Raw genomic sequence first — 23,700 nt, forward strand, 5'->3', positions numbered from 1 at the left:
GTGTGGGAAAGCCCCCCTCCGACATCCATGTATTTTGTCTTCTTCACGTTGATGACGCTCCTAGCGACCGCCCCGTACTAGCGTAGCCACTGTAGCGCCATATGCATTTCATCGTCTGATCTGGCCAGGAACACCACGTCATCGGCGAATGCACCACAACAAAAGGTCAGGTCCCTCAAGGAGATACCAGTTAATCGCTGCCGTAGACCATGTAAAGCTGGTTCAAGCGCTGCAGCAAATAATATACCCGACAGGGGCACCCTTGTCGCACTGACCGTCCAACAACAATGTGACCAGACTGATAACCGTTGACCATCATGCGGGAGCGCGCTCCGTGGACCAGTCGAAGGACCACCTGTGCAGACTCCGGAGAGAGGCCCATGAGCAGCAAAACTGCGCACAAGAATCCGTGGTCGACGCGGTCGAATGCGTGGTCAAAATCTACGGCGACAAGGGCGCCTCGTATTTTGCAGGCCGCCGTTAAAGCAATTACGTCGCGGTATGCTCCTAACGCCGTATGAATGTTGCTGACACCACCTAAACATGTCTGATCGGTGTGGATGGCTTTCCCGATAGCGGTGTGGAGACGCGCGCTGAGGATACGGGCGAAGATCTTGTAGTCGTTGTTGAGGAGTGTGAGTGGGCGAAAATCCTGCCACCTACAACCACCATTCAGTTTCGGTACTGGGATCAAGATGCCTTCTGTGAATTCTGTGGGGACAGTGAAATCAGGGCGGATCAGGTCTTGAAACATTTGGAGCAACTTGTCACCCATAAGGTGGTAAAAAGTGCGGTAGAATTCCATGGGTAAACCGTCCGGTCCGGGCGACTAGTTCGGTGCTCCACGTGCCAAGGCCGATGTCAGCTCGTCGAGCGTAACGGGCAACAGCAGACTATCATCGGGTGCCACGTCCCGAGGGGCGAAAAAATCGTGCAACAGCTCGTCATAATCACGTACATTTCGCGGATCTTCCATGTACAAGGTCCCATAGTGTCTGGCGAACGTGTGCGCGATGTCCGTTTGTTCCACTGCACGGCCGCCGTCCTCCGTGTTTACCGCCGTAATGAGCTGACGTTTGCGGTGGCGCCTCTCGCGCACGATTTGATACACTGACGCTGTTTCGTTGGGGATACAGTCTTGCACTCGCGCACGGATGCGGACACCTTCTAGCTGCTCTGTCCTGATGCTATGCAGACGAGCTTTGATGCGTTGTACGGACATCTGACGTTCGGGAGACGGCGGTTGCGTCGCCAGCTCACGTAACGCTGTAAAGTAAAATTCCGATGTTACCCTTTGCCAGTTCGATCTGTCACGCCCGTAGGCCATCAAGGTCTTTCGGAGTGCAGGTTTGACACATCCCAGCCACCACAGCAACGTGGAAGCATACATGGGCAGGCGCCCGATACATCGACGCCACGTGTCAGTGATTGCTCGCCGACACGCTTCCTCGCGAAGGAGGGAGACGTTCAGCGTCCACGGGCCCCTGCTGCGTCTTGTGAGTTGTCGGGGCAAGGTGACAGTGCAGATGTACGCGAGATGGTCCGTGAAGGCCGTCGGCCAGAGTTCTGCATCACGGGTTGCTGTGCGGAGGGCACGCGAGACGTATATCCGGTCCAGACGACTGGCAGAATGGCTGGTAAAGTGCGTATATCCACTCTGGGTCCCATGATGTAAGAGCCATGTGTCGTGGAGCGCGAGGTCACGTATCAATGCTTGTAGAGCCGGGCATGGGACGCAATGCGGTATCTGGTTCTCGGGCCGCAGAACACTGTTAAAATCGCCGCCCACTATGTAATGATCCATATTTCCTTGCAAAAGTGGGGCTAACTCCTCCGAATAGAAGACATGTCTGTCACCACGGTGCGAATTGCCGGAGGGAGCGTAGACGTTAATGAGGCGGACTGCGCCAAGTGTGAGTGCGATGCCTCGCCCGTTCGGCAAGTACGTCGCGTCCGTCGCATCTATGCCATCTCGGAGAAGGATGGCCGTTCCTCCTGCGCCATCACCTACGGATAGGCTGTACGTGGTGTAGCCATATAGGTCTAAACGCAGCTCGGGTCGGACCTCCTGGAGAAGGGCAATGTCCAAGTCTGCCGCTCTGATCATGTCGTGTAACACGCGGGTCTTGACAGTGGAGTGGACACCATTTACATTGACTGTTCCCACACGGTATGACTGAGACATATCAAGTGGCGGAGGTAGTGTGCCGGTGCAAGCCCACAGTGATCTCACACACCACAAAGCCATCCACCTGCACGCTGTGCATTACTGTGCCGTATGAGTCCCTGACTGACAGAGCCCTCCGGGCTCAATGTCGGCCATGGGCTCTGGTGGAGATATCGATGTTTGCTGTGCATCATCTGCCTCCATATCGTCTGCTCAATCACCAAGAGACGATTGTGATGTCATTAGGGGCTGGTCGCTTTCACAGGAGTCCACATTTTGGGAGTCGACGCAATGCGCCTCGTTTTCTGGGCCACCAGATTTAGGAGAGTGTTCCTTGTCTTCAGGCACCTTCTGGTGAATGATGCCACTGGAGTCCGTTGCAATTGTGGGCGAGTCAACGAATTCGATGTCTTCTGCCGGCTTCACATCCCTGTCCTGTTCTTCAGCTGACAATCGCCTCTTCTTGTGTCGCTTGGGTGATTTTTGCTTTCGGGTCCGAGATTCGACATCCACTGGAGGGCGGAGCTCGACACAGTCTCGGTCGCTAGGAACCCCTGTGTCTGATCCCGACAGTGACGATGGCTGGGTGTCCACGACGCTGCGGTCGGCAGAGGCTGTAGGAACCCCTGCACCGTTGGGCTGCGGCGTCGTCGACGGCGCTGACTCTCCAACAGAGCTGGCAGCGGCTTTGGGAGGTAGCAGGTTTTGATCATCCATCACATCATGTTGTGCCGCCTCCACATATGTTAGCGGGAGAGAGGTCATAGTGGATCGTTGGGGAAGTTCATTGCGGGGCACCTGAACGAGGCGGCGCTGCAGACACTCAGTTCTAACATGGCCCTCCTGGGCGCAGCCCGAGCAGGTCCTCGGTTGTCCATCATATATAACAATTGCGCGGCAGCCACCAACGAAAACATATGATGGAACGTGCTTCTTAAGTTCTATGCGCACTTGTCGTACCCCGTTAAGGACAGGGTACGTTTCGAATGTGTTCCGTTTCTCCTCTGTGTGGCTCAGAACTGTGCCGTATGGCCGCAGCACATCAACGACTAGGTTGGCAGGAACTTCGAACGGTAGTTCAAAGATGCGCACGGTACGCACCCCCAGACCAGCATGCTCAACTTCTACCACGATCACATTACAGTCCGCATGACAGAAGCGAAAGCCGTTTGCAGATCGTTGGAGTAATCTGTCGCAGGCCGCTTCGTCAATCAGTTTGAGGTACACTGTACTGGTTACAATAGACAGATGAATTCCTATCAGTTCTTGTGGTTCTATGTGCATGATGTCTCGTGGAAACCGTTCAATTTCATAGGCCTTCGGTCTCGTGTACGATGCGCTGAACGTTAGTTTGATTGTAGCTTTTCGATATGAGAACGCCATGTCGGGTGGGAACAGGTACTATACGGCAATACAACGACGCGACCGCGCGCTAGCGGGTAAACAACACCACCTGCGGAGCACTGCCCGGCGCGCCGAGCCCGTCCGCACGGTAACATGGCTGAAAGCCGACGCCCCGAGACCACTGGTGCAGGCCTGGTAACAACACCAAAAATGAACAACACTAATTAACTCTGGTGGCCATTCTGTCACACACAAATGCAACTCTTTGACCTCTATACCTGCTGATAGTGTGTATGGTAGGAAGTTACTGTGATATCTAACCATGTCTTCTGGGTTATTGGCTTTTTTCAGGCAGTATATTTCTCCAGTGGTTTTTTAAACAATGCTGTCATCTGGTTGTGGATTGCAACATTGATTTCTGCAATCAATTTTATATTGTTCAAACTTCCACTTGGTGAGCAAGTGGAAGTATGAACAATATAAAATGATCTAGTTCTTGTGCTCCTCCACACAGCTTTTGATCTGTTTGAAACATAGATACTACTTTTCCACTTAATATTCTGCTATATTCCCACTTTCGTTAGCAGTGGCCCACGCAAATTAAAAGGTTTTGTAACAATTTAATAATATTTGTAGATTTACAAAGAGAATTTGTTTCCCTTGCTAATAACAACTACTGCCTTAATTTTGTCAGCTCAGATTAATAAAACACTAACAGCAGTCCCCATTTAATGTGTCTATCCCACACAACCACTCCCTTACTCCTTGGAAGTAAAGTACCTGCTGCTTTGATACCAGATGTCCTACATAGAGCAGGTCAGAGACATTTTATCAGACTTGACTAAGCTTACAGTGGCTGAGAGGCGATATGTAGTGATGGTTTATCGGTGTATCTTTCCCAACAACAAATTAACATGCTATCAGTAACTGGAAGAGGTTTCTGAAAAATCTTTTCATATTTTGATTCCGCCACGGTCATTAACTACCAATATATTTAAACAACACTATTTTATTCATTACAGCACTACTTTGTATTATGTTCTAGTTATCACAGAAGACTCGCATTGCATTTGGGAGAACGACAGCTCTAATCCCTGTCTGGCCATGCAGATTTAAGCTTGTCACGATTTCCCTAAATTGATACAAGCAAATGCTAGGATGTTTCCTTCAATTTTCATGACCGGTTTATTCCCCATTCTTCACACAGCCCTAGCTTTTGCTGTGTCTCTAATTATATCTGACCGAAGTACACTTACCTCGAGACTTGAGTCTAAACTTTATCTTCGCTAGGGATAGAAGCCAAAGCTTAGAATTAAAATTAGTGCCAAGGTCGGGACTTGAATCCCTCGTCTCCTGCTTACTATGCAGATGTGTATCCAGTACGCCACCCTGGCTTTGTGGCTGACATATCTACATGGACTAATGTAGCCCTCCACCTCCATGATGTGTGAATTGAAATTTATGCTATGGAGGGCATTGGTTTACAGTAGTTCATGAGCTGTGTCAGCCCCAATGCCAGGGTGATGTATTGGATACTCATCTACCTAGTAACCAGGAAACCTGGGTTCAAGTTCTGACAAATATTAATTCATTGCATCAGTTTCCATCCTTGTATAGTGGTATCAATGTAAATGAGACGTTAGGCCCTAACATTCATTCCTTCCTTACGCCAGCAGAATTTTGATGACTGAAAACATACCGTCATTATCTTTCATTCGACATTTTTTCATACTTTTGAGGGAAAATAACGCAAGACATGTAGATGTAAAAAGGAAAATGCAAATTAAGAATGCATCATTAAAACAGACAATGGAAAACCAGCTGTAGGTGTTCAAAGCTCAATACGCATCAACCTGGGTTGGATTAAAAGAAATTTTGTTCGATTTAATGCTTCAAGCGAATAAATATTCTTAGAGCAAACCTCTTTTTCTGTAATCAGTGTCTTTTGTCTCCTGCGTATCCCTGTAGACACCAACATTTCATCATATTGCTATGTTCGAATCCTCATACATAACCTCTTTTCTTTTAGATGATAAAGAATAAATGCTTCTGTTTCAATAAACTGATTTTCCTTACAGAATAGTTCCAAAAGAAACCTAGGAGTACTTTCTATAGTAGCAGAATTGTAATTATTATCTTTCATGGCGTGTTAAAAACCCATGTAGACGCATGATTTATCAGTTTAAGGCACTTTCTGTAGTTTCAATGACCATTATAATACGTGCAAACAGTCAGTGGTGTAAGAGGCACAGCTGGGTAAGAGTATCATTGTGTACTGACCTGCAGACAGCGGCGACATCAAATGGAAGGACGCACAAATGGCACCAGCACTCTCCCCAAACAGCGTGACCAGCTGAGGGTCGCCGCCAAAGCTGGCGATGTTCCTCTGCACCCAGGTCAGCGCCAGCTGCTGGTCCTTGTTGCCTGCATTACCAGGAACCACTTCATCACCCGTACTCAGGAACCCTGTGAAACACACAACTTTATGGCGTGTCTTCTACTTGAAACTCTTGACAGGCTGTAGTAGCTCACGTGCGCAATACATGGTAGTCGGGCGAACACGAGCACAGCTGGGCAGGGGTGAACAGACAGCTGACATGCCGTCACTCCTGTCGCAGAGGCTGTAACATATGCGATTCTACAACACTGGTCGAGCACGTGCGGGCAGGGGTGGCCAAGCAGCTGGTGTATAGGCAGAATGCATGCAACAGAGCTATTTAGCAGATAGCCTACTTCGCCTGTGATTAATGAGAGGGGCAGGCAGGGCGCCACTGTCCCACGAGGTAGCATTGTAAGAACCTGCACATATCGTCCACTTCAGAGATTGTAGTATCTGGTTCTTACTCGGTAAAACATTACGATGTCTTCAAGAAACAAGGAAATGACACATGTGAATCATAAATTGTCTCTCCTTTCTTCATCGTCCCCTTTCTACTGTAGCGATGCTAACAAAATTATTTTTGACTTTAACAAAATTTGTATTTCCTCGGTATTCACCATCGCAATACCGAGGAAGAGGGGTGGGTACTTTACCTTCACCATCTGAAAACAGTGTAACACTATCAGTTACTTTATATTTTAAAATTCTGAAGAATATTTATTGTTTCTAATGAGTAATTCTACCAAACAGGACAACTGTTTAAATATTTCTGTTAAACTTAAAACAAAAAATTCAAGTTTCCCTAGTAGATTGCCAATGAATGTCATATTCAGTATTTTCAGGTTCACAACACTGGTTATGCATCAATGTGTCTTTAAAAAGTATGTTGCGATTAAACAACAATTGACGAGATGTGAATTTTTATAACTTTTTATGGTGGGCATTAAAATGCCCCGCCAAATTCCTGGTACTACACGTTACAGAGAGTGTGTTGATATTGCTAAGACTATGTTAAAAGATATTTTCTGGTTCTGGACACAAACTACATATCAGTATCTCTTCTTAAAAGTATGTTGTTGATATAAGTAAACAACAATTAATCAATTTTAACTTTTATTCTTCTTTAATTTTACTAGGGTGATCATGAAATATCCACCCCCCCCCCTCCATCTGGCAATGAGTGTTATGGAAAATGCATTATTTTTGCTAGGGTTGAAACAAAACCAAATTATCGAAAGTGGAAGAGTGCAGGATGTATCTTTCAGACTGGCAGAAAATTCCTAAACGTGTGATTAATTTCTCACGGCTGGGGTTCACAGTCAAGTAGAATTTCTTTGTCGTCTCTGCCAGAATTAGAATGTCATCGTCAGACCTCAATTTTTTTTATTTTTTTCCCAGAATTTTGTTTCCTTTCCAAATTTTCTGCTAAATTTCCTTTACTGCTTGATCTTTTCACAAACTGAGCAACATGAAGGACAGGCTACAACACTCACTCTCTTCTCATTCATTGCCTTATTTCATTTCCTTCGGGTTTTATGACATCCATACAAGTTAGGGGTGACTTTTCCCTTCCCGTATTTTATTTCCAGTAATTTCAAGGTTCCAATGAGTGTGTTTCAGTCAAGACTGCGAAACCATTTTTCTAAATCTGTGAATCCCATAAATGTGGGTTTCCGTTCCTACAAACTATTTTATTAAGATATGCCATAAGGTCAATATGGACATTAATAATCATTTCCGGAATCGAACCTGAACCTGCCGCAGTCTAAAATAACGTGCACACACACTGAAAAGAAAATGCTTTTACTTAAAAGCAAAAGCATAATTTTTTGCGTTTAAGACAGTTTTACAATAATGGTATTGGTGGTGGTGATGGATTTGGGGGAGGGGACCAAACAGCAGTATCCGTCCCATCGGATTAGGGAAAGAAGTCGGCCGTGCCCTTTCACATGAACCACCCCAGGTTTCACCTAGAACGATTTAGGAAAATTACTGGATGGCTGGGCGCGGGTTTGAACCGTCGTCCTCCTGAAAACGAGTCCAGTGTCCTAATCACTGCGCCGCCTCGATCGGTTAAGCCAGTTTGAAAAAATAGCAAGTTGGATAGGAAAATGAACAAACAGAACAGTAAATGAGGCCACCAGCACTTCTACTAAACTAAAGAGGGTTTTGAAAACGAAGATTGCGGTGTTTCTGAAACCTACCACGTATTTTGATGTGGACAGGTAGAAGTGGTCTTTTAATGCGAGAGCTATTAAAAAACGGAGAAGTTCTCAACGATTAAAAGAGAGAAGCGCGTTGCAGATTTGTGTCACTCAGGACTGCATTGTGGAACAGTGTGGTTTCCAGCGGGATACTTGAGATATCTGTCTTACCAAGACTCTGTCTGTCAGGAAACGGCGGTCGACGGAGAGTTATCTATAAAAATATATTTAGTTTGCTGAATTTCTTAGACTTCTTTAAGTGGCATTATTGCGAGAAAACTTCCTTTGACCATAGTTGTCTTATTACAGGCGGTTAATAAGAATAAAATGAGACTTTATTAGGACGATTTGTCCCGTAGCTGAGCTCTTGAAGAGAAAAAGTTTCAGTAACTGACGTCAGTTACTACGAAACGCATAGTCGGGTGCTTTAGCAGAGCGGTAAACGGACCTGACTGCCATGCAGTGGGCCCAGGTTTGATTCCCGGCGACGTCAAAGATTTTATTCGGTCGGGGACTGCATGCGGTGTTGCCCTCTTCATCATTTCATCGTCATCGACACGAAAGTTGCCTGATGTGGCATGAGCTAAAAAGACTTGCAACTCGGCAGCCGAACTTCCCAGGTGGGGACTCCCAGCCAGCAATACTATACGATCACTTCTTCTCACTAAACACACACGGTATGAAATAATTAAAACTACCAAATTTGGTTGATTATTGTTGTTCACTGTTTGCAGACAGCGCAAATACTAACTAATTCGCTCTGTCGGAAGGTCTTCATGATCATTCATTTTTGGAGTCTCTTTAGCTGTGTTCCTTCAGAGTCCTGAAATCATTTGCGTACCTCTTTTGCACCACTTCATTATCATGAGCCTATTAACTTCGCCCTAAAGAGCACAATAGCTAGAAAGACAGCTGCACTGCCTAAATAAGTGTCCGGACACCTATAAGTGTGCCCATCATTCGCCTTTAGGACAGGCTGAACTCTGCTGGGGACAATTTGAACGAGTTATCTGAATGAAGGCGGAGGCATTGTAGCCCAATTTTCCTCAAGAACCGAAATCAGGGAAGGAAGTGATGTTGGACGATGGGATTTAGAGCGAAGTCGGTGTTCTAAATCAGGCTAAAAGTGTCCCATTGTGTTGAAGTCGGGACGCTAGACAGGCGAGTCCATTTAAGAAATGTGGTTGTTTGCATATCATTGTGTCACAGACGCTGCTTTAACACAGGATGCATTGACATGCTGACACAATCAGCGTTTCCGAACTGTGCCTCTACTGTACTCATTACACTAAAAAAATTAAACTCCGTCCGAACAGACCATGAAGGCCCAACGGTGCCGACCGGTCGTCTTGTCATCCGCAGCCCACAGGCGTCACTGGATCCGGATAAGGAGGAGCATGTGGTCAGCACTCCAATCTTTCAGCAGTATATCAGTTTACAGGACTGGAGTAACTATTTAGCTCCTGAGTTTGCCTCACAAAGGCTGAGGGCATCCCGCTTGCTAACAGCGCTAGACAGACCGGATGGTCAACCGACCAAGTGGTAGCCCAGCCCAACGATGCTTAACTTCGGTGATCTGACGGGAGCGGGTATTATCACTGCAGCGAGGCCGTTGGTCCTGTACATAGTATACAGTGTTGCAAAATGTTTTCGTATCCTTCCAGATATAGCGCTTTCTTAAGCACAATGAGAAACCACATCCCAATCACGAAAAACGCTCCCGTAATATCACCTCCTCCATACTTCCCTGTTGGCACTACACGTGTTAGATGAGTTCTCCAGGCATTCGTCCAACCGAAACCCTTCCATGGGTTTGCCACAGGGTGTAGCGTGATTTATCACTAGAATTCACTCGTTTCCTGTCCTCCATTGTCCAGTGGAGTCGCTCACTATACCACCCAAAACGTTGGGCTGAACTTTTGGTTACAGAAATGGGTGACTTATGATAAGCTGCTCGACTATCGCACTCTATTCATTGTAACTCCCTACACATAGTGATTGTGTTGGGTAGACTGCTGATAGCACTTTAAGTTTTGTTGTCCGAAGAATGACGACGGAACTACAAATAAGGACACTCGTTGCCTGACACAGCAATGAATGTCTGACGTCGGTGTACACGCGCCCTCGAGAAGTTCCAATACGCCACAGCTACCGGAGGATTACTTACGTCACAGAATAGCACCACTTAGCCGACTCAGCAATTATCTCTTACGACGACAGCTTCATCTTACAAGGCACCCCTTAAGTGCAAGGTCGCAAAAGTCCAATGATGTTTACGGCATTCGACGGCCTACTTCTTGCCTACCATGCAATTACAACATTCTCTGCTAATGGAAATAGGGGGCGGGCCTGGAGGTGTCCGATAGTGAGCGCAGCATGGGGCTACGATGCGTAGTAGAACTGCTTGGTCGACGAGTAACTAACAACCGTGCTACTGCTAGTGGTGTTGATAAAAAGCAGAGCAATGGCAAAAACAAATCAAACATTGCATTGTATGTACAACAACAGTTGCCGAAGACGACATTTCATCAGACAGGACTTACTACAAAAATTAGTGTTTGCCCGTTTCAAGGACGTTCGATACAATTTGCAGGATGTGCGTGATAGTGCCCTACGCTGTTATGCACATCACGGTTCTCGCAACATACACTATGTGATCAAAAGTGTCTGGACACGTAGCTGAAAATGACTTACAAGTTCGTGGCACCCTCCTTCGGTAATACTGGAATTCAGTATGGTTGGCCCACCCTTAGCCTTGATGACAGCTTCCACTCTCCGCAGGCATACGTTCAATCAGGCCCTAGAAGGTTTCTTGGGGAATGGCACCCCATTCTTCATCGAATGCTGCACTGAGGAGGTGTATCGATGTTGGTCGGCAAGGTCTGGCACGAAGTCGGCGTTCCAAAACATCCCAAAGGTGTTCTATATGATTCAGGTCAGGACTTTTTGCAGGTCAGTCCATTACAGGGATGTTATCGTCGTGTACATTATGAACAGGTGCTCGATCGTGTTGAAAGATGCAATTGCCATCACCGAATTGCTCTTCAACAGTGGGAAGCAACAAGGTGCTTAAAACAACAATGAAGGCCTGTGCTATGATAGTGCCACGCAAAACAACGAGGGGTGCAAGCCCCCTCCATGAAAAACACGGCCATGCCATAACACCACTGCCTCCGAATTTTACTGTTGGCACTACACACGCTGGCAGATGACGTTCACCAGGCATTCATCATACCCACACCCTGCCATCGGATCGCCAATTGTGTACCTTGATTCGTCACTCCACACAACGTTTTTCCACTGTTCAATCGCCCAATGTTTACGCTCCTCACACCAAGCGAGACGTCGTTTCGCATTTACCGGCGTGATGTGTGGCTTATGAGCAGCCGCTTGACCGTGAAATCTAAGTTTTCTCAACACCTGCCTAACTGTCGTAGTACTTGCAGTGGATCCTGATGCAGTTTGGAATTCCTGTGTGATGGTATTGATAGATGTCTGCCTCTTCAACTATCGGCGGTCCCTGTCAGTCAACAGACGAGGTCGGCCTGTACGCTTCTGTGCTGTACGTGTCCCTTCACGTTTCCACTTCACTATCACATTGTAAACAGTGGACCTAGGGATGTTTAGGAGTGTGGAAATCTCGCGTACAGACGTATGACACAAGTGACACCCAATCATCTGATCACGTTCGAAGTCCGTGAGGTCCGCGCAGCTCTCCATTCTGCTCTCTCACGATGTCTAATGACTACTGAGGTCGCTGATATGGAGTACCTGGCAGTAGGTGGCAGCAAAATGCACCAAATATGAAAAACGCAAGTTTTTGGGAGTGTCCGGTTACTTTTGATCACATAGTGTAGATAACAGTGACTTAAAGGGAAGCAGTGGATGGTTGCACAACTTCGAACAGTGCTGCATAATTGGAAGACGTAAGATAACGAAATTTTTAAACAAAGCATCAACTTGACGATGCACAGCAAACTTCGGAATTGGCCCAAAAATTTGTAGACGAGCTAAAGAAACTGATGTCATCGTTCAGTTTGTTTTCCACACTGACCAATCTGGATCTGAGGAGGAAATGCATATGAACGGAACCATTGAAAGTAGAGGTATCAAGAGAGTTGTATCAGGATCAAATAACATTAATACCTCAATGTATTCGTATACAATTATGCCTACTGTTAATCTGGATGGTAAATTGGCTGTAAAGCGATTTATTGTGCTGCGAGAAGCTGGAGGTGCTTTGTGTCCTGCGTTCCTTGCTCGTGTGTGTGAACTTGCAAGGGCATTATGGAGTGTCTACGTCGCAGCAAGAAAGAGTAGAAAAGAGGGCGTAAGCTAACTGCAACTATGTTACGAGCACTGCTTCTGGCGAATAGATGATCAAAATAAATTGCTTATGCATGATTACTGGTCTGTGTGTAAAAATCATACTCCCTAAGAGCACACTATCTCTCCTGAAAAGTGTGTTGACATAGCAACTCATACCACTTGGAACCACTGGGCATATTCCACTCTTGATGTTTATTTTTTTCCGTGCCTATAATACATATCGCATTGTCTGCACCTATACCATATGCCGTGTTGTGCGACAGAGCCAGGGCAAAAGCACCGCAGGCGCAAAGATGCGAGTTGATGTCAGTGCCATAGAGACTCGCCAGTTGCACGAGTTTCACCAGTGCCATGGGCAGCGCTGAGGTTGAAGATATCGAATTCACCTCGACCAATTGCCGGCCGAGTACATTTCGCCAATGACCGGACGACAATGGACAGAAATCTACTCGGAAAACAGAAGAGTAGCTCTCGCTCACTTGGTTGTAGATCATCGTCCAGGGCTGACCTACACAGGGAACGTCAACCCATAGAAGTGAGCAAACTTGTTGTAAAATGCATTTGCCATGTACTATGACTACCTATGATTATTTTCAGTTAGTCGTTGAGGGCCTTTTCTGTATGTTACATGCAGTGTTGCAGACTTAATAATTCAACTAGTCAAAAAAGATATGTGACTTCGTTCCTAATTTGTTGGCGTGTTGTAGAACAGTCGGTCTCCTATCTTGTTACCTGACCCTGGGGCATAGCTGTGTAATAGTGGTAGGGAGCAACTGTCTTAGCTGTGTACTGCATCAGAAGCCGTTTTATGAACTCACAAACTCGGCCTAATGTCACAGTGGTAACTCAACCTCCACAGCAGTAGCGACGAGGCCTTTACAAAATTGCCAACAAGGGCTTACAAAACCCTAAAGGACAGCCAGTTTCACGTCAAGGTGCAGGAAAGACTCTTTGCCATTCTGCTGCATGCCATAACGTTTCCAGCAATTTTCACCACCTCCTCACACCTATACGACTCTATATTCATTCTGTAAGAGTGGATACCTAGCTGAACGACCTGCACGGTTTTTAACTCTCAAGGAGATGGCCTCAGATCTTGATAGTGCGAACCTTTGTGATCACTATAGAGCGCCGTTTTTCATTTGGTGCTCGTGGTGGAAGTTAATGGTTTGTTTTGAACATTTCTTGAATGTCAACGATGTCCATTTTGTGAAGTGTAATACATACGTCTCGTTGGAGGTTGACCTCGGCACCTCCTGGACATTCACTTTTCTGTCAATCTCCTGATGCACATGGTAAATGATTAGCAGCTAATATTTATTCCTGTCGTAATTGTTAACACAACGCTTCCAAACAAGCCATACTAAAGAGTGAACTTGCGACCTCGCAGTTAAGCGATTCCTTCTCAGTTATATCCGGCACAGCGAGTTGAATTACACTACTGGCCACTTGCTACACCACGAAGAAATGCAGATGATAAACCGGTATTCATTGGACAAATATATTATACTAGAACTGACATGTGGTTACATTTTCACGTAATTTGGGTGCATAGATCCTGAGAAATCTGTACCCAGAGCAACCACCGCTGGCCGTAATAACGGCCTTGATACGCCTGGGGCCGGCCTGAGTGGCCGAGCGGTTCTAGGCGCTACAGCCTGGAAACGCGCGACCGCTACGGTCGCAGGTTCGAATCCTGCCTCGGGCATGGATGTGTGTGATGTCCTTAGGTTAGTTAGGTTTAAGTAGTTCTAAGTTCTAGGGGACTGATGTCCTCAGAAGTTAAGTCCCATAGGTCAAACAGAGCTTGGATGGCGTGTACAGGTACAGCTGCCTATGCAGCTTCAACACGATACCACACTTCCTCAAGAGTAGTGACTGGCGTATTGTAACGAGCCAGTTGCTCGGCCACCATTGACCAGTCGGTGAGAGACCTGGAGAATGTGCTGGCCAGGGCAGCAGTCGAACATTTTCTGTATCCAGAAAGGCTCATACAGAACCTGCAACATGCGGTCGTGCATTATCCTGCTGAAATGTAGGGCTTCGCAGGGATCGAGTGAAGGGTAGAGCCACGCGTTGTAACACATCTGAAATGAAACGCCCACTGTTCAAGGTGCCGTCAGTGCGAACAAGAGGTGAGCGAGACGTGTAACCAATGGCACCCCGTATCTTCACGTCGGGTGATACGCCAGTATGGCGCTTCCAATGTGCGTTCACCGCGATGTCGCCAAACACGGATGCGACCATCAAAAAAATGGTTCAAATGGCTCTGAGCACCATGGGACTTAACGTCTGTGGTCATCAGTCCCCTAGAACTTAGAACTACTTAAACCTAACTAACCTAAGGACATCACACACATCCATGCCCGAGGCAGGATTCGAACCTGCGACCGTAGCAGTAGCGCGGTTCCGGTCTGAGCGCCTTAACCGCGAGACCACCGCGGCCGGCGACCATCATGATGCTGTAAACAGAACCTGGATTCATCCGAAAAAATGACGTTTTGCCATTCGTGCAGCCAGGTTCGTCGCTGAGTACACCATCGCAGGCGCTCCTCCCTGTGATTCAGCGTCAAGGGTAACCGCAGCCATGGTCTCCGAGCTGATAGTCCATGCTGCTGCAAACGTCGTCGAACTGTTCGTGCAGATGGTTGTTGTCTTGCAAACGTCCCCATCTGTTGACTCAGGGATCGAGACGTGGCTGTATGATCCGTTACAGCCATGCGGATAAGATAGCTGTCATTTCGACTGCTAGTGATACGAGGCCGTTGGGATTCAGCACGGCGTTCCGTATTACCCTCCTGAACCCATCGGTTCCATATTCTGCTAAAAGTCATTGGATCTCGAACAACGCGAGGAGTAATGTCGCGATACGATAAACCGCAATCGCGATGGGCTACAATCCGACCTTTTGCACGAGGCATCACAACAACGTTTCACAAGGCAACGTCGGTCAACTGCTGTTTGTGTATGAGAAATCGGTTGGAAACTTTCCTCATGTCAGCACGTTGTAGGTGTCGCCACCGGCGCCAACCTTGTGTGAATGCTCTGAAAAGCTAATCATTTGCATATCAGAACATCTTCCTGTCGGTTAAATTTCGCGTCTGTAGCTCGTCATCTTCGTGGTGTAGCAACTTTAATGGCCAGTAGTGTAGAAGCCAGAACAGTATATCATGTTTAGAGTCAAATAAACATTAAGATATGACTATAATTCTGATTTGTGTAAAAAATGGTGAGTTGTTGAATTCAACGACAGTAACATATACGAGTACACATATATTTTTGTCGACATGGACTATTTCCAAGTTAAATATTATATATTTTTCAAACTTTGGTAAAGTAATCTAATATCTTGCGTGCGTTGTAGGTCCTGCTCGACCTCCTCCAGAAGTACATATGGGCTTGATACGACACACTACATTGCCGCCACGAGTGTCACAAGCGTTTCTTCGTCCGGCACTACGATTTAGTGAGATTCCTCCCGTTGACTGCATGCGATTTTCGACAACCACCCTCTGCAGTGTTTGACAGTCCCTGTGTGCAAGTAAATGAGGTCTGTCTGGCCTTGTTTTAACTGTGGCTGTTTCTTCCCATTTACATTTCACAATCACGTCATCAACAGCGGACTTGGACAGCGTCTAAGGGTTGAAACGTCCTTCATGAATTTGTTACTCGGGAGAAACCCAATGATTAGTCGACGTCAGTGAGCTGACCTACCAGGTCTTCTATTATTGCTTCACAACTGAGAACAAAATACACCCAGCCTGCTTTTACACTGCCGGTATCCCTCCTTTGAAATGCAACGGTCAATTCTGCATTAAATAGGGGTTTATAGTTACTTTTGGTCAGATAGTGTAATGATACATTCTGTCACGATATGGTTGCGACTACATATGTATGTCGTTAAGACTGAGAAAAGGCACTGAAAATGTGAGCTACCATAAGGACAACAGTACATACCAAAAGCTCCGAGCCGGTAGTTTATGGTGACGAGTATGACACCGTAGGAGACGAGGAAGTCTGGCCCATACTCGCGGTCCGAGCCCCCACCACGTACGAACCCCCCACCATGCACCCAGAACATGACGGGCAGCTTGGCGCCCTCTTCTGGCACTCCCGGCACGTACACGTTCAGGTAGAGGCAGTCCTCTGAGCCGCTGCCGTCTTCTTGGATGCAGTCGCTGCCGTACTGGGTCGCGTTCCGCACTTCATCCCAGCCTGCTGCTGGCTGCGGGGCCTGAGACAAAGGGAAACTATTGTACTAGGTGATTTATGGAAACTGCGGTATAATCTTAGAGAAATTCTTTGAAATAGGACGAATTGTGAATATTTTGTGGAACTATACCACATGATAATCATTTTTTATACAGACATATCTTCGTTGTTTAAAATAAAATTATTTCATATCACAACATTATATTAAAATAAAATCATTATCATATTGTAGCTTTTTCTTCTAGAAACCGTAAAACAACAGATATCTTGAGATCAACGAAAGAACAACCAGAATCACTACAGACTGTAGCAGTATACGAAATTAGGTGCCAGTATAACATGGGAGGCTGGTCGTGCAGTCAAAAGACGTTTAAAACAGCATCAACCACGTGTACGCCTCAATAACACAACAGCCTCAATAACACAACAGTCAGCCGTAAAGGAATGTAGTGAAATACGCAGTCGAGATACAGAGTTCCTTAATGTTCGCATTTCGGTTGTAAGGGGTCTGGCAAATCCAACACCTTCCATGAAATCCCTGACATGATAAGCAAATCCAGTTGTATGTCACATAGCTCCGATTAGATCGTGACATTAAATTAAACAAAGTAATACGAGTAACGAGTGAGCAAATGGAATACCACAGACTAACACAAGAATGCCTAAATGCATGTCATACCTTCCCACCGTGAGACAGACGCAGTTCCGAGGGGAGAAACGAGAACAGAAGCCGAGAGCAGAACCGTGTTAAGCTGGAAGGCCCTACGATAAGGGACGGACACCCACGTCGCCAGCTAACCGCTAGGACCACACACCACCCGCAAGTTTTAGCGTGAGACTTTTTCGCGTCTCTGATACATTAGGACCACCCACCAGCCCATGTTAAAAGCTAGAGCCGTCCAGAAGAACAGTACAGATCTTACGATAACACAAAAAGGGCCACACCACCCGCAAGTTCTTAGCGTGAGACTTTTTCGCGTCTCTGTTACATCAGCCCATGTTAAAAGATAGAGCCCTCCAGAAGAACAATATAGATCTTACGATAACACTAAAAGGACCACACCAGCTGCAAGTGTTAGCGTGAGACTTTTTCGCGTCTCTGTTACGTTGCAAACTTTAAAAACATTGCCCCACCACGAAAAGTATAACGTTTCTCATTGGATAGACAGAATTTTTGTAGGCGGAGCTTAAGGTTAACATTAAGACCCTGATTGGTCAGATGAAAACACAGCCAGATAGTTTTTTTTAAACCAACTTCGGTAAATTGTAGTATGGAGAAGTTAAGACAGAGTTGCTTTGGAGACGGCGAGGTGAGTGGAGCTGTGCTGTCCGCTGCCCCCTGACGAACACCGACAAGGTAATGAACGCACGCGATGCCGCATAACAGCACATAAAGCTTCACTCAGAACTGCAGAAGTCTCATCTGTTAGACCCCCTTTTTGCGTAATACTAGTGTCGATCGTCAATTAAAGCTTATGGTGTTCACATTTACCACTTGAAGTAAAAATCTGAAATGCGATGATTTTTCTGTTATATAGTTACTGAGAAGCCACATCAGCCACTGTAATTTACGACAAGTTAGATAAGTAATTAAAGATAATTGAGTGTCACTGTAGACCATTTTGATAGTTTTCTCTTTTGTGAAACTTAATTTAAACCTAGATTATAGATGTGATATGGCATAGGACATCCTTCAATCCATTGTAGAACTTGGAAACCTATTCAGGGAATATTCGTTCACATTTTTGTTGAACACAGTTGGTTTTTACCATCCTGTATTACAAAATTTCCTTTTATTAATAGTGCAATTTATAAACAATGTTTTGTGAGTAGAATAAAATATCCAATGGTAAACTTAACTGCTTTTCCGACGTTATTTTACCAGCTAACTAAAAATAGGAAAGCCTTGAACCCCTTCCACTAAATTTAGTTAGTATTAAGATTCTTTTACAGGGAGTGCAGTGGAACTGACGCTGAAATAATTAAGTATTTGGTTATATCATCGCTAGCCTCACTGAACTCTTCTGAATTCTACATGTCATGTGTGGTCTGGCGTCTCCTTACCAGCAACAGGTCCCAGGTTCAAACTAGTCAATTCTCTAAAAAACACGCTCAGAGCGTCATTGCGCGAAAGTGGTAGGGAGACACGATATAGAACAAACAGACACCACGCAGAATGGTAGAAAATGGCGAACCTGCCAGGATGGTAAAATACCATGATTGAAGGTCGACCACATGCCTAACTAGGTCAGAAAAATATCATGTTGAAAAATTTTCGTAGTAAAAAATTTTTATCTTAAAGTTATACATAATCGAAAACAGTAGCTGCAGCTAGACATTCTAGCAGAGAGAATAGCATAATTAAGTTATGAATTTTAATATTGTTATAATTAAGTTTTCTCTCCAATGCAAGCGCACAGGTGGCGGATACATCGTTACAAGTTGGTTCTGACCCAACAAGTAAGTGAATGGTTTGTCAAGTCGTGTGTGTAAACAGTTTATGAAACGCGTGAGAGTGTATGAGCGCATGTTGACTCGAAGTAGGGCGCGTAAATTGCTTTTAAAACAGAAAATAAGGGATTCGGAAAGATTAGCAATGGCAGATCGAGACCTTGACCGAATTGAGGTAGAGACCCAGAATGACATTTGGGCAGAGAATAGAGGACAGTACAACAGACGATGCAGTATCGCGAGAAATAGGACAGATAACGCACCATAACGAGGATAATGTACGTCAAGGCATAGAAAACATAAGTCAGCATACGACAGAGGAGCAGGAAAGTAGAGAGACAGTCGATGAGGATTCTAACTTGCGTCTTGAATACGTAGAAGCCATAGTACAAGTAATCAGAGCCGCCTCACCACAGAGTACAAGGAATGCGAGCAGAAACGCGTCACAGCACAGTTCAATGCAATAGGTTGCGAACCAACACTTGGGCGAAAACACAGAGCGTAGGACGTCGGAAGAAAACGCAATAGGACCCACCAATCTGGCAGAATTATTACAACAAACTACGGAAACCATGACAAGGCAAAATAAAAACATAGCGAACCAAATTAAAATTCAGAATGCCGAAACCACGAGACAAATGCGTGAGATTAAAGAACAAAACAAAAACGTTCAGTTACACCTAAGTCATATTGAAGACGAGCCAAAAGAATCTCGAGAAGTGATAGGAAACTTAATAACAGGTCACAATCAATTGAGAACAGACATTGACAAGGTACAAGCGGACGTACAAACATTGTGTAATGGCATTCAGGACGAGATCAAAACATTACATAACAACACCCAGGGAGAAGTCAAGAAACTAGAGAAACAGATAAACGTAATTACTAGACAAGCAGCAGGTACAACGCGTAAAATTGTTGAAAACAGTTTGTTACACAAACGTATCACAAAAGCAGCGCTGAAAAGATATGATAACCGCGTAGTCAAAATAGAAGCACAAACGAAGCGACAATTTCAGAAATTGCGAACAGAGTTGTTGCAAACCATTGAAGAGCGTAGTGAACAGGATCGAACAACACAGAGTCTGCAACCACATCCGTATCTGTAACAGCACCGGAAAACAAGCAATTAACGAAGATATTACGCATTTGCGATTCCAATCACGGGCAGAAAGTAACATACGTGAAATCAGACAGCCTGCACCGCGGGTACGCGAAAGTTACAGTGGACAATATCCAATGGATCTACCACAACCGGAAAGAACGGCGGGAGAAATGATCAGAAACAAAAGTGGCGAAGAATCGCGAATTTCATATGGAACTATGACGAAGTACAACGATCATTTCCTCACAGTCAGAAAATTTCAACACTTTCGAGAAGAAAGCTCATTACATCCACGAACTTTTATTGATCAACTCCGAGTAGGATTACCAGAACACTGGACGCTAGCACACAAATTAGACTTTATATGTGCACACATGTCAGGAACAGTCGCAGAAACCATGCAAAATATTGCAGCGACATGCTGATCGTACGAAGATTTCAGAGAGAAGTTTGTCTCACGATATTGGTCCAGCGAAGCACAGAACAGAGTGAAGTACGAAATATTGCAGAACCCATATTTTGAAAATTCAGGAAAGAAGAGTCCCGTGAAATTTTTCGAATTAATGGCAAAGAAAAATCAATGCTTAGATGTACCATACAGTGACGGAGAGTTGATTAAATTATGCGCGATGAAGTTACCATTGAAATACCAGTAATCATTAGTAGGTCGCGGAGGCAATTACGTCGAAGCATTTAAAGGTATTCTAAGGGAACTAGAGTTCATATTTTCGGAAGATGACGCAAGAAAAAGACAAAGCGCAAGTGAAAACGAAAGCAAAAAGCAGTGGAATCCACAAGACACAGTACGAAGAAACAATAATTACGGACCATGTGATAACTTTGCACCAAGAAACGACAATAGATTTCAACAAAGAATATGGCAATAACTATAATTCACCCAGGAACGGCAACAACTATTACAGAGGGAATAACGACAACCGGAACGGGTACTGGAGAACCAATAGACCGACAAATTATCAACAAAGAAACCACTATCAACAAGCTGAACAAGAAAAGAGAATACAGATAGAAGAGGTGGAGGTAAGACCACCAAACCTCGATAAACGATCGAATTGACAGCTAAGCGCCCATGCCAAAGAGAATGACGCACCGACCCAGGACAATTGCAGCACCTTGAACAGAGAAGTAAATATCTTATCACGAGAAGAGAAGAAGGAAGAAATAAATCTGCAGGGACCAGATGAAAACGAAGACAAGAAAATAACAATATCGTGTTGGGACGAAATTATTTGGGAGAATACTGACGAGGAAGATGAATTACCAGAGGCATGCACAACGAAAGTAGGAGGAAAGGATGAAGTAATGAGTATTGCAGAGCTATTTGAGATGGAAACCAGGGAAAGCGAATTCAATGAGGACACTGCGCAGTCGACAGAAGTTGAAAATAAGTTACGAGTGGGCACACAACCCAACGTATATAATGAAGGAAGTTATGAAGCGATAATTAGAGCATTTAGATGCGATTATGTGGAAGTAGCGACGAAGAAGGAGAAGATAGACGAGGATGAGGAAAAAGTAGAGGATGTTGATGAAAGCGTAAATGAAGGAAGAAATAGAGAAGAGGAAATAAGAGAGAAGTAGCAGTCGAAGCTTATCCTACAGAAAGTTCGAATTCACAAGGGAAATTCCTAAAAAGACTCATGTATGATTCAGTGGAGGATTCGTTGATGCAAGAAGAAGAAGAACAGAACCAACCCTTTCAAATTCAACCAATTGTGAAGGCCATGGTAAAGCGTATCCCAGTCAATATTGTAATTGATAGCGGAAGTGAACTGACTGCGATCTCAGAAAATTTATTCATGCCGTGTAATGCCAATGAGGAATTGCCAGTTCTGAAATCATGTAAGATTAAAGTAACAGGTCCTATTAGAAACAATGCTGCGGAAGTTACGAGACAAGCAAGGTTAACTCTTTCGTGCCAAGGTCAAAAGATCGAAGCCAACTTCGTGATTATACCTAAACTAACTGTAGATTTGATTATAGGTGCAGATTTTTTAAATGAGAGACGAGCGATAATAGATATGGGGAAAGGTAGCGTAACATTCGGGAATGTCACACTTCTCTTTGAGCAAAAGCTAAAATTAGAAGAAATACCAGTTATAGACAAACAATTAAGAATGACGCGAGATAAAGAGGATGAAGAATTAGAATGGTATGCACAGAAGGGGGAATCGCCTCAACTCAATTTAGAAGTCCATAAAGAAATCGACGAAAAATTGCAAGAAGTTCAAGATATTTCGGAACACAGTAAAAGAGAATTAGAGGGTATTTTACGAGATAAAGCAGAGGTATTTTTACCTAAGACTGGCAGTATTAAACACTTTCAGTACAAGTTTGAAGTAAAACAGCACAAACCATTTAGAGTGCCACCCTATACAATCCCATTAAGCTACAGGAATAAAGTATTCCCGCAGATATCTAAAATGTTAGATGACGATATTATTGAACCAGCTACCTCCACATATAACAGCCCGCTCCATATTGTAAAAAAAGGAGATGAGAACATCAGGTTAGTGCTTGATTCCAGACAGATCAAAAAATCATAATCACTGAGACAGATCGCCAGAAAAATTAGAGGAATTGATACAAAACTTCCACGGTGCTAAGATATTTTCATCAATTGATTTACGGAGTAGTTTCTGGCAAATAGAATTGGCCCCAGAATGTAGAAAATTTACAGCATTTATCGTATTCGGTAGATGTTACCAGTTTAAACGATTGCCATTTGGTTTAAACATATCATCAGCACCGTTTATTAGGGGATTTAATACTGTACTCAGTCCTGAAACTTTACAAAAAATTACTTGTTATGTTGATGATGTGATTATAGCAGAACCCTCTTGGGAACATCACAACGACACATTAAATCAGTTTTTACAGATCATGAAAGAGCATGGGTTCACAGTAAATATAACAAAATCCAAATTTGGAAGGCGAGAGGTCAAGTTTCTAGGACACATAATTTCCGAGAAAGGGGTAATGCCCGACCCAGAAAAACTAACGGCAATCAAATAATTCTGCACTCCATATAATAAGAAAACTCTCAGAGGATTTCTAGGTCTCACCGGATTCTATAAAAATTTATTTGGATCGACTCTCTCGCAACACCACGCCTATGTGCATTGACTAAAAAAAACACGCCATGGGTATGGGATCAACAAGCCAATGAAGAATTTTTAAATGTGAAAAACGCACTAACAAAAGCACCGATTTTAGTTCATCCTGATCTAACACAAAATTTTTGTTTGGCCACTGATAGCGCGAAAACAGGTTTAGGAGTTGTTTTATTCCAAGAATACGAACAGGGAGGGCTAAGATCATATAGAGCAATTGCATTTGCCAGTCGGGTACTCACAAAAAGCGAGAAAAACTATTCAGTCACGGAGCTGGAAGCATTGGCCATTGTATGGGGCTTCCAACGTTTTCGATACTTCCTATCCGGAAGAAAAACAAAAGAATACACTGACCATAAGGCATTAGAATTTCT

The 23,700-nt window shown here is 44.7% G+C and overlaps 1 protein-coding gene and 1 non-coding gene across 2 annotated transcripts in view; one reads left to right on the forward strand and one right to left on the reverse strand.

The window, feature by feature from the left end:
• LOC124789415 (juvenile hormone esterase-like) overlaps window positions 1–23,700 on the reverse strand; it is a 120,900-nt gene that overhangs the window by 61,479 nt on the left and 35,721 nt on the right. The window contains exons 3-4 of the mRNA XM_047256760.1: window positions 16,382–16,658; window positions 5,792–5,977 (exon numbers count right to left, since the gene is read on the reverse strand). Of these exons, the coding sequence (XP_047112716.1) occupies window positions 5,792–5,977; window positions 16,382–16,658 (463 nt within the window). The remainder of the gene's footprint in view (window positions 1–5,791; window positions 5,978–16,381; window positions 16,659–23,700) is intronic.
• Trnas-gga lies at window positions 14,049–14,132 on the forward strand. The gene is given in 2 exon segments: window positions 14,049–14,088; window positions 14,098–14,132. It is a non-coding gene; the product is annotated as a tRNA-Ser (tRNA).

The sequence above is a fragment of the Schistocerca piceifrons genome, chromosome 3, assembly GCF_021461385.2.
Source record: "Schistocerca piceifrons isolate TAMUIC-IGC-003096 chromosome 3, iqSchPice1.1, whole genome shotgun sequence".
Classification (NCBI taxonomy): Eukaryota; Metazoa; Arthropoda; class Insecta; order Orthoptera; family Acrididae; genus Schistocerca; species Schistocerca piceifrons.